The 12,768-nt window shown below is 33.4% G+C and overlaps 1 protein-coding gene across 1 annotated transcript in view; it reads right to left on the reverse strand.

The window, feature by feature from the left end:
- Positions 1-12,768, reverse strand: part of GRIK2 (glutamate ionotropic receptor kainate type subunit 2) — a 430,922-nt gene that overhangs the window by 259,542 nt on the left and 158,612 nt on the right. The window contains exons 4-6 of the mRNA XM_059835498.1: positions 9,726-9,907; positions 6,071-6,124; positions 2,790-2,963 (exon numbers count right to left, since the gene is read on the reverse strand). Of these exons, the coding sequence (XP_059691481.1) occupies positions 2,790-2,963; positions 6,071-6,124; positions 9,726-9,907 (410 nt within the window). The remainder of the gene's footprint in view (positions 1-2,789; positions 2,964-6,070; positions 6,125-9,725; positions 9,908-12,768) is intronic.

Below are 12,768 nucleotides of genomic sequence, written 5' to 3' on the forward strand. Positions count from 1 at the left end.
CACCACTAATCTCGGGTGTGCTAAAGCATCACCCTTTCCAGAGCTGTCCTGAGGAGCAGCCTAGAAACAAAGGAAAAATTATCCTAACTGAAGACAATAGGATCCACACTTCGAAATTTGACTTGGAGCATTCCAAAGAGATGAGATGAAATTTTATACCCACTTTTTATCACATTGGGACACTAAAGATCAGATAATTATGAGGAAAATTACGTACTAATTAGAGAGCTATATAAGCCTACAGAAAACAACTTAAAACAAGAATTAAGACTGGGAACTCTATGGATCATAAATAAGGAAATGCAATGTCACAGTTAAACGGATAGTTCTAACTCTGTCGTGATGGTTAAGTTGATTTACGTATGGTGGAAAAGTCAGAGGAAGAAGGACATAACACAAACACCACCAGAGCTTATAAACGTCGTGATCCATAACCGCCTGGTTTTATACCATTGGAAAACAGTTAGTCTTCACTGAGGTCTCTAAATGCTGAGAGATATACAAACCTCAGGTTTTTATTTGGCAAATTCTCGAGTTTCAGGTGTTTTAATACCTGATTAAATGGCATTTAGCTATGTCACTCAAGCTGAATGTGCTCTCATTAAGCAGGTTTATTGCTAATATTTTCCTGAATAAGCTGTAGTCATTATCAACCAGTGAAAATAAAAAAATTCCCAGTTCAGCCCATATCAGTTAGAGTATTCCATAACAGCAGTATCTGTGTAGAATCTTCAGTTCTTTAGTGCATTTCTGACTTTAAATACACATGAACAACACCTTCCAAAGACATTTCATGTAAAACTGACATCCTGTGAATGTTTTTTCTGTATCTAAGGGCCAAATTATAAAAGCTCTGTAAACACCTAACACTTGTCAAGATTATTAGGCCTTTAAATATCCTTTAAATTCTACCTGCATATCTTAGGTATCTAAAACCCAGGTAATCAAACCGCATTTAGATGCTTAATCAACATAAAGAATCCCCATAAAATATTCATCACAGTCTGTATGAATACTGGGTTCCACTTAGATTTACAAAGAGGGCTCTTAAGGGTCCAGAAGAGAAACCAGTGTGGTTTTCATGCACTTTATCCTTTTCTATCCTGAGGCAAAGTAATGATGTCAAGTATGGTCTTACACAATCATGTACTAGCAATAACAGGTTTCTGCCTCACACCAGAAGCTTTTCTGAGAATGGCACTTCCTTTATAGCACCACAAAAGATGAAAAACATGCAGCTGGCCCACAGACCTCTATTCCAATATTTATTATTTGATGATTTTATTGACCACGGCCCTATGTTCTGATAAAGAAACTGATGCTACTGGTCTTGGTAACTATCTGAAGGTTTGAGATCAATTGTATCTTTGATCAATGCATAAAATAAACAAGTACAATGAGTGAGACGAACTGCTACAAATTTTAAATTGAAAAAGGTAAAAATCAAGAATGAAAGTATTAATGCAAACAAGGAAGCATGAAACAATGACAATAATAAGCAGCAGCTATATGTAAAACAGATGCATACTTCACACATTTCTAAAATATTGGGGGGTTCCTGTGCTTATTTGGAATTACTTAAATAAATGAACCATGTAATTTTACAGATCCCATCATACAGTACTTTGAAAGTGCAGCACAAGAGAACTAGTAAATAAATTAAAAATGTTTCTAGTTATCATGTTCAAGACACTATATACAACAAGCAAATAGAAGAAAATGAGTATTTCTTTCTAAAAAGGGTAATTTTCTAAAAACAAGAGAAAAAGGAAATTAACTTTTTTAAATATTGATTGTCATTTAGTATCTAATGTCTAGAAAATTTTTAAATCTTATCAGTACAAAAAAATGTTCAAAAGATTAGCTATGTTATGTGGCTCAATTAACACAATCTAGGTAACTGATAGATAACAAAGATACTAATCCTCAAGAAACACAGTTTGCTATTTTTCAAATGGAACATGAAAAGGCTTCTAAAAAAAAATAAATCTAACGAGCAGTTGAACTCTGTCAGCAAAGATGTTACAAATCGCTCCAGGCCAAATCGGAAAATTAGATCTTTCAACAAATTTGAAAACTAAAGATGTCCTAATGTAGGATATATTTTAAAATAAATCCCTTCCTGACATTATTCCAGATTTAATTTCTGCTAATAAGCAGAAACTCACTGAAAACCTAGTAATGGAAGTTTATTTGCATGAACATAATTGTGATTTTCATGAATTGAAGTGAGGCCAGAGAATAATGGCAATGGAAGGGAAAAAAAAAAAAAGCAATCAGACTAATTAGCTATGTAGAGGCATAGAAACTGCAAAAGACAGTAAGAAGGTGTTATTTATAGTATTCATAAAATATATAAAAAAGAATTATGTAGAAACTAAATAGTACACATTATTAATGAATTAATCTTAAATGAATAAGACACAAAACACAGAGAAAGAGACAATTGTGTTTTAGCATGATTTTTGTCAGGATTTGACATGATCCCATAAAATATTTTCACCAAAATAGTAGGGAAATACGGACTAGATTAATTAGACATTTACAATGTGTCAGTATCATCTGGAAAAAAATACAGTATGTGTAATTTTGAAAGAAAGTTAATATGGCCATGTATTCAGCCTACAGAATATTAACAGAAACACCACAGTTTCTTTCTGATTCATGTTTACAGTAGTATTCAGTCTCACACCTCTAAACAATTTTAGTAACAGAAATAAAAAGTTAAAAGTTTTTTTTTAGTTTCACAAACATATACAAAAAAAGAAACTAAACACTGATATTCATACCGTCATAAATCCATCCAGCAAACCTGAATCAGGCTTAGGAGGTGCTTGCAATCGCTCCATAGACCACTTTTCAATGATAGATGACACCTGGGTATTTTCGGTGTTTAGAATTCTGAATCCAGTCATATTAACACCACTATACCGATAGGGTTCCACATCCAAGGCAAAAAGGTCCTGAAAAAAACGACCATCATATAAATTCTTTAATGCACTGCAATTACTATTTCAATTGTTAGACCATCTCCCCAGATGAGAGTACTGAAATTTGCAGGAGTAGCAGTGCTATATAGGCTAGGAAATGTGCTCTGTTTATCTGGGGCCCTGTGTCTGTGAGCAAGCAACTCAGCTGACCCTATAGTGGGAGTAACCTGATTCATAGAGGAAGAACAACTTCAACTGCCTTTTTTTAAAAAAAAAAAAAAAAAAGCCTTTTAGGAAATGCTAAGTCCAGCAACTGTATCCCCTACTAGTTAGGCTTAAATACTAGAGTAAGCGCAAATATTATTGGTTGCTAAAAGTAGTATTATTAATTGCTACTTCTTTGGCTTACTACAACACACTTCAAATCATGAAATAAACAGAACAAGGTTTTCCTTGCATCTGCACTCTCTATGAAACTTGAACAAGTTGATATCTAAACGACAAATTGGGGGAGAGAGGGCAAATGTACACAGCTTTAAATTTAACCAAAAATATTTTTCACAGCTATCAATCATACTTCCAAACATGGACATATCTTTGATTAGAAATTTATCTTTGCAAGAATAACCTTTGCCAATTAATGTATTTTCAATACGTATGTATGTGTGTGTGTATTTAGCCCCGAACACAAACAGAGGCAAATATAAACTAATAAAAAGAAGAAAATCAAATTTTAGATCAAGCAAGTAAACTCAAAATTATCCCAATCCTTCGACAGAATCCTTAGAAACAATATAGAACCAGTTCTTGACTTCAGGAAACTCAGGTCTAAGATCAGGTTTTGAACATGGGAAAAAAAATATAAAATAAAGTTGATGAAGAAAACAGTCATGACTCACTAGGCCTAGGTATGTGCATTATAAATGAACTTTCATTTGGTTTACTTTGTTTTTTTAAATAATTTTTTTAAGTGATGTAATCAAAATTATACATAAGACATGGCTGTCCTATAACATAATTTTAGTTTCATTCATTCATACTTAGTCGTTCACCTAATTTTTAATTTAATTTTTGCTGGCATTTTAATATATTATAAATTTCCATGAAATGGTAGTGTTAGGTGTAACACTTGCCTGAATCCATTTTGTTTACTGACTAGAGCTGAAGAAGATTAAATATTGTACTATGGAAAACCAGTATATAATTCATTACTCATTGTTAACATCACTAAGCCCACAAAAATATCAACCAGTTATCAATCACCACCCATTTCTAATTATAGCTAATAATTATTATACCATTTTCCATACTGAATACCTTAGATATGCCGGTGTCAAAATGCTTTTAAGTTATTAATTTACAAATAACGTAAGTCATGTCCTCTTTCTAAAGAAATAAAAATTTTTATTGCAAAGGAAACGTTGAACGTAACTCGAACTATGTTACACCTTTCCATTTAAAAATTCTCTCCATTTTTACTGTGAAAGAAGTCAGAACCTGAGATGTAATTATTTAATCCAAACACATTCATGTTTACACTGGAATAATAATAAATATACACAATATTATGCATATATTATAAATACACACAAGTCAGCATATTAATGAGCTACTGCATTAGACCCTGAATCAATCAAGAGGAGAATACACAGAAGAGTGCTGTAAACACTGTGACTGGAAAATTTATTTGACAGGACTTTCACCACGTCAGAAGCAATTAATATATCAAAACAACTAAATTCTGATGCAAGTTCCAAAGCTACACTGCAAAATCAAAATCTATCATCCATTTGTGCACACTAAATAATCCTTTGATAGCTCCAAGTCAATACAATACTTGTCTCTCCTAAAAAAAGCTAATGTTCTAATAAGGAAATAAGAATGACAGAAAATCCTGATTTTTAAACATAGCTTTAAGAATAAAAATTAAATGCCAATGGACAGCATACCACTCAAAGAAGCAATTTTCACCATTAGCAAAATGAAAATTTAAAAATAAAAAATCCCTGAAACATCTAGAATCCATTTTGATAGACTAGTGAGAGAAATTCTATTGCACGGAAGCCTAAATCAGTAAGTGATAGAACAACCTACCCTTCTAAATAAGACAGGTACTTGTCCAGGGTGTTTTGCCTTTATAGTTCTAATGCACTTCACAAATCATTTTGCTTTCTATTCAACAAGCTATTTCCATGCTAATACTTTCCATGAACTTCTGTTTTGTGATTCTGAGGTGAACTTTCCATCCTACCACAAAGGATTCATTTCCTGAAGAACTTGAACATGTATGTGACTTTAAACATAGGTCATTTCAAGCATGGCTTTACTAAGGCATATCTGTCTTATGCTTGAAATTACTTGTATTTTAAGAACTTTAATGAACTGCAATCTAAATACGCAAATTTGAACACAATGGAAAAGAGAGAAATGTGCACAACTGTGGTTTCTAGAGTACTATTTTACTAACTTTTAAACTGTTTCTTAGTTAGGTTGTGGTGAGCAACAAAAAAGGACTTCACATACATGTTTGTCATGTTTTGTAAGAGCATTCACATTTTAAATGTTCATTTATTGCAAGTGTTAAATCTGACGGTTCCAAGAATGATCAAATTCCTTCTTAGTCACTTTTACAATAGACACCAAATAATATTGCATAATTCATGTGCCTAAAAAGCTCATGCGGACTGTTAAATAAAATGCTGCTAATATTTACACCAAATTATTCAGGAATCATATGACAGTGAAGAATTACCTTGTAAAATGTTGGATTAAAAATACAGAATATAAGAGTAAGTTTAAAATATCATAATCTTCACATAAAAATAGTTAAAGAGAAAAAGGACAAAATTAGTAATATAAATAATCAATGATGAATTATATACTTAACCCTGCCTGAAAGTTAAAAACTGCAGTGCTACAGTCAGTTGCTTGTTCAGGTCTATCAGTTTCCAGGGCACATTGTTGAACAATAATTAAACCATCCTGATGAGTTTTCAATGAAAGTAAGAAAACTCAACAGAGAAAATATCTTGTACTCACATCCCATTCCAGAGAGACCTTTTTCACTTTGTCAAGTCATATAATTAAGGAAAGTAACATCTTTGTTAGATGTTATCAGTATGTTTTTATAAGCCACTTACCAGTGTGGTAAAGATATAGTGATAGTATTCTGTCATCATTCCCATAGCTAAAGCCTTAAAAAAAATAAACAAAAGATTAATGTTTCTGAGGACACATAATACATTTTTATCATACTTACATGGCAAATGAAAAGCTGCAAAAGAGCACTACTGGGATCAGACTACAGGGTTAGAATTATACTAAAATTAGGTCAAGCAAGTCATTTCCTAGCAGTTAGAGCAGATTACTGACTATTAAAGGAATTTATGAACCAGATCTTCTGATAAAAAGAATATTATTAGACTGTTTAGTGCAGTAAATGTGAAAGAGGCTTATAGTTTTACATACTAATGGATGCATTAAGTTGCCACACAAAATTTGAGTCGACAATATTTTTATTCATTATTGAACCCTTCCCTTAAAAGGAATAACCTAACAGGAAATATTTTTTTTATTTTTGATGAACATTACTATGCATTCAAAAGAAGGACCCAAGCTTGTATTATATGTGTGTACATTTTTCGAACCATGGAAGAAAATACTTGAGTGGTTTTGAACAGTGAGATACCTACTATTTCAGTAAAAATGAAGAACAAATATTCGTAGTATTACTCTATAAACTCAGATATCTAACAAGTACCTTCATCTGTCTTGCTAACTATGTAATACCAAATAGTTTTTGATCAACTGTGGATTTTAAAATGTTCATACTTTGCTCTCAACAGCATAGGAACAAATATTTGTAGATACAATTTTAAAGCAATACACTATGGATGTCTCATCACTCTTATTCATTAAAGGCATTTTCACCTGAAAAGCATGTATCTTCATGCTCTGCACAAAAGTTGCCTTAGACTAGTATGATTTATTCAATCATTTTAGTGGTTTTCACCTAATTTTAGCACTGTAAAAAAGCTACCCAAGTAAGCAATATTTTCTTCCTTTCCAGGAATTATCAACGGAATTCTTTGTCAAGTCACTACCAGTTAGACCTCCTTAAACACACTGAAGGTAACAATTATACAATTGTCGTAATACAATAATTCGTATACAAAATATTTATCAGAGTTCTGAAGGCTGTGGGAGCCTTTTTACTTGTGACATAGTCTGAAAAATGATGAAATGACTAGTCTATATGTTCTTTTCCAAAGAAAAGTTAAAAGCTAAAATGAATTTGAAATATCAGCTGCAGATCAGATTTTATAATATTTTCACAAGACTTTGACAAAAAATGCAACAACACTTTTCCAAAGGATGCCTATACCTGTGTATTTAGAATTCCACAGTAATATTTAGAACTACAGTATAGTGTGCCAATAACAATTTAAATTCTCTTAAACATAGGAAAACCATTATCTCACGAGAAATGTACTTCATTAGAAACTGTACAACTACAAACATTGTTAGCTTTTTTAAGAACTTTTTTTGTTGTTGTTTTTAAATAAAGCCAAGACACCTTCCTTTATATACGTAACACATTTGCAGTCACCTATATCTATCTGCTTATAATCAGGTCTTTCATAACCCACAGAATCTCTGCATAGAACATCCTACGCATGTTCCTGATTCTGCTACGTGCTGGTGTTGTCTCTTTTCCAAGTCTTCTTTCTCTCACTTTCCTCACTTCTCAGAAGACCTCACTCCTTTTTCCTCTTCAAAACATTGTCATTTTTCTGCTCTCATTATTCCAGTGCTTCCCTCACCTTTTAAATCATGTCTGCTTTCCCTGGTTGCCTGGTGATGTAGTTACCACTGAGATTTGCCTTAATTTAATTATGCTTGTCTGAATAATGGGATTCTTTTTTTCCTCTTCATGATGTATTTTTGGCCAGAAAACAGTAGTTGCCATTTCACTGGCCTCTCAAGCTACTTTTTCTTTATTTCCAGCTTGTTTTCTCTTCCACCAACTTCATTGTTAATGTTTCCAATGATCCTCCCAAGAAGAAACCCCTTGTCATGTCTCCCCAAGTTCATCCCTCCATTGCCAGAAAAAATTGGTTAATTAATAGTTCACAAATGAATATATAAAGATTTTTTTTTTCTTTTTCAGCAAAAACTTGTAAACACTATATTTGGAATGATATCACAAAATAATAAATACAATCTTAACATCCTTTGTGTCAATTTTGACAGCAAGAGCTCAAATTCACCTGCAGAACTACCAATTTTAGACCTATTTCAAGCATTGCAATATTGGAGCTGAATGGAAAGCTGTATACAGAAACTGTATAAAGATCTAAACACTCATAAAAGAGTTGTTCCTGTACCTTCCTTCTATAATCTTTAGGATGAGCAGAGTAGTTTGATAATGTTTACACAATGTTGTTTACTGTGAAAGAAAAGTCTCCTTTCACCTAAAAACTACTAGGTACAGTATAAATAGCATACCTTGATAGAGTTATTGTTAGTACTGCAGATTTGTATTGCCACCAACACATTTTCCATCTGCATTTTTAATATGTTAAAATAATGTACATTTAATGATTTGGGCTAAACTATTCAACTAACTAAGCTGGCTTATGCTTAGCAAAGAGCAAAAACCACCAGCAGAGGCTTAAAATTACTAGAAATTAATAAAAGCCTTTTAATCAATGAACAATAAAGCAAAGAAATTATAGTATACATCGATGCTTACTAGCAATTTTAATTGTACCCGCAACAATGCCTTAACTACCTTTAATGAGAGACATATTTTTCAAATCTTAAATACATTTTGTTTTCAATTTAAACCATACAGTCTGCTAGCAAACATAATATAAACATGAATTAAATTCACTAAAAAACGCACATTAGAAATACAGAATACTGGTTTGTTTTAGGTATTTTTCCTATCCTCCTTATTGCAAGTCATAGTTCAATAAAGAAACTATGGGGACAATGGGCTCTGAGCATAAAAAATTCCCAGTCTTTGGATCTAGTTCCTTAATCTAAAGGAGACACACAAAGGCATGTCTTTTATGCATATTTCAGGATGACAGTAAGCTTTTTTATGAGCCGCATCCTTTGTATGCTGCTATATCGCCACCTTCTCTTGGAAGTCATCATTAGAATCTGCTTCTGCAATATAAAGCCAGTTAAGTATTTGGGATCCTACCGTATCTCATCTATTCATCTTACTTGTACACAATAAAGCAAACGCTTTCAAAGCACCTACCCAACCATATTCAGGTGTTTTGCAGTTCTATTAGTAGTGCAAAGAGAACATGGCTTTAAAAGATATCTATTAGTTCTGTCCTCTCAGTGGAACACATTAATGTGGTCTGTTGGTAATATACTATCCAAATACCACTATCTGATTAAGAGTACACAATTTAGAGGTTTCAATTTAAAAAAAAAATCTTTGTTATATTAAATAACACTAAGCAAGCATTTAAAACCCTGGTTAAAGCATCAGTTCTCCAAAGTACCAATTCTTCATAGCTGAAAGACTGATACACCTTTTCCTCTGTACATGAACGAATTAATCTGTTTCTTTAAAAAAAACATAATGAAAGCAAGCAGCTACCGTTAGAGTCACCAATAAAATTATCTCTGAAATCCTTGGCTGATTTTCAGTTAGGCCTTAGTAAAACTGACATACAATTCCCCTGCTTGTTAAATGCCGTTAATCTGGATATTACTTTTATTTATTAGGGATGAAAAAGATGAGGCCATCTAAAGCAAAACGAGAATTACCTGTTTCAAGATGCCTGCTGCCATTTCATGGCTGCAGTCAAAGATTACATGGAATTCTTTGCCTCTTTTCATCTCCTTTAGCAATGGCTTTGCATCTTTCGTGTCAGCTGGTAACTGACGGATTTTTAGTCTCAGGTTGTATCGTGATGGAGCCTTGATGAGCTCTTGTAATCGAATAAGGCCTTAAAGAAAACAGAGGAGTCAAAAGAAAAGAAAATTATCAAAACAAGAACCTGAGCTGCTAGCTCACTATAAACATTCAAAGTTTCCTGAATTTTTCTCCCTTCTCAGTATGTTGCAACTGATACACAAAAATTTTATTTAAAAGAAAAAAAAAAAAGAAATAAAGTATCGGCACTCACAATAGTTTCTTATAACAAGACTTTCTTCTTCCTTAATATTAACAGACAGTAAGCAGCCTCAGGTAGGATTACCTTAAGACAGACAAATCTTCCTTTAGCATTATCATGCAACTATGACATTCCTCTTCAAAGAACGTATATAATTATTCTAATTCAATTAAAGCAATATCCCAGACTAATAGTTTGTAATCAGACTAGTCAGTCTCCTAACTAATCTATCAGGTTTACATACAAAGTTGTGAATCATTTCAGCACTGTAGAACACTCTCACATAATTCATGAGGGTTTTTTTTCCTTGATTGAACAGGTAACAAAACACATGTATGCAGCAGTAAAGAGGCTGAATAAATGACTCATGCCATTGCATTCATCTTCAATACTCCACAATTCCATTTTGAATTACATTACTTTTACTGTGGAATTAGATGCATTAACATTTTTCCAAAAATCTTATTGTTCACATCAGCATAACAGTGTGTGGTGTGGTTTACAGATCACCGATTGGTCTGTGACTAATATTAAATATTAAGTTGTTTAACTGTATTAAAATGACGAAGTAAAAACAGGTCTCCTATAAAGCAGTAGTTTATCTCTGTGTTAGGAAAAAACAGATGTATTCTGCCATGCTCACTTCCTTCTTGCATTGAAGCATGCTCCACTTAGTGGTAGTAACAAGGGTTAGTGTTCATCATTATGTTTGCAGTGCACATATATAATACACCCAACTGCCAGAAAAATGGAAGCTCTGCTTAAGATTTCAGTTACAGCAGGATCCAGGTGTAAATGAAGAATAGTGCTTCTAAAATCTGAAATAGCTCACTTGACTACATCAAAAATATTAATGGAGATGACTAATTATTATTTAGTTATCAACACAGGCAGCACTGTCGACTATCAAAAAACACTGGTATTCTATTTTATCTCTAAATAGTCTTCCTGGTTACAACTGGATGTCAAAGCTGTCTTGATTTCAGGAAATGATGCTGTCATAATGTAACATGAAACCACACTACAGTAAGAAATTGTGATAACCTCTGACAAAGGATTTAATACAGCTTTTTTTCAACATACATTTTTCTTTTAGTAACATAATGCTGAGAGATTTTAGTAACAGACTATTGCTATGATTTTTTGCTATGATGCTTTTAGATTGTAAAAAACTTAGATCTAACCATTTCCAGCAGAACTAGACCAGTAGAGAATATAACCAAACGATAAAACCAGTCTCCTCTATGTCCTCATTCCTCCTTTTTGACCCTGCAAAGGACCCACATTATTTTCTCAACAGTTTCTGCTGAAATTAGCTGGAGCAGGAATTATTGCTTACTATATAAAACCTTCCTAAATTAAGACTGCAGGTGTGGAGATCTGGCAGATGATCCCAGTAGACCTTTTCGGCCCAAAAGCAGAGTGGGGAAGGACAACCTTGCTATTTAGTCAATTTACGAATTTTTTCTTTACTCACAAGTCTATATCACAGACACAATATTGCATATTTCATTACAATTTCCCAGTAATACAGCATCACATACAAACATTCTCAACAACGTGTATATTGTTCAAACTGAGACAATTTTTACCTACAGCTAAATAATCTCTCAAATTTCCATGTTCTCAAAACATTTCTATAGGATCTTCATTAACAGCTAAAGTACTGCGAAGAACTAAATCCAGAAATTCAGTGTGGGCTGACATTTTCTGTACAAAATTATAATGTGAAAAATGTTAATGGCCTTTTGTACATAACAACATACCAAAATTTAAGGTCAGAGTAAAATGGTTTAACTCAAGAGGGGATAAAAAATAATTCCGTGTGTTCCAGATTATTTGTCATTGCTTGCTAAAAGAAGACAATTGGAAACTTTTGTCCAGTGTAAATAACTTGTAAATAATTTTGACTCCTATTACATTATATTTAGCAAGTCTAATTTTAGACTTGACCTGCTTTCTTTGCTTCATTTTGTTTTGCTTGTCCTGCTTTGAAAAGGAAATAAAAGCCACCATTAAAGAACCACAGAAACATCACTGTATTTACTGGCAACCTTTAGTAGAGGTGCTGAGGGCAAAATAGATGTGGAAACAAGTACTTTTTCATTACTAGACCTGGTCCCTGCTTGCTAAGACACAGAGAAGTGATAGCTAGGGTATACGTGCCTTCTGAGTAAATGGCAGATGTGAAAAGCAAGAAATCCTGGCTTTTGATGCTCACTAGTCAAATATGACTGAAAAGACAGACAGAAAGACAGTCTTTCTAAATAGCCACGTTAGTTCAAATCAGATAAATCCTTGCTGGCACAAATTCAACAGTTTCCAGCTTGCTAGGCTCTCACAGGAACAATTTTGGAAAACAAAATGCCTTCACTCGCTAGGGCTCCTGCCTTGCGCACAGAGCGCCCTGGAAACACCACTCTGTGGAGAGCACATGGCGTGGGGAGCTACCATGAAGCTGTGTCACGGGTGACAAATACTGCTACCACAGTCACCTTACAGCTCCTCACTGCAGAGAAACACCTCATAGAACAAAAAATCAGGTAGTGATGAGAATACCTCTCTCTGGTACTTTTATTTCTATGTCAGAGTGCCAGTGGGTAAAGTGCTGAGAAGCAGCATTTCCTCATTCAGGCATTAGTGGGAACTGAGTAAAGGCCTCCCAGACCTGGATCACACTTTGAAAGCAGGCT

Source organism: Gavia stellata, chromosome 2, assembly GCF_030936135.1.
Source record: "Gavia stellata isolate bGavSte3 chromosome 2, bGavSte3.hap2, whole genome shotgun sequence".
In the NCBI taxonomy this organism is placed as follows: Eukaryota; Metazoa; Chordata; class Aves; order Gaviiformes; family Gaviidae; genus Gavia; species Gavia stellata.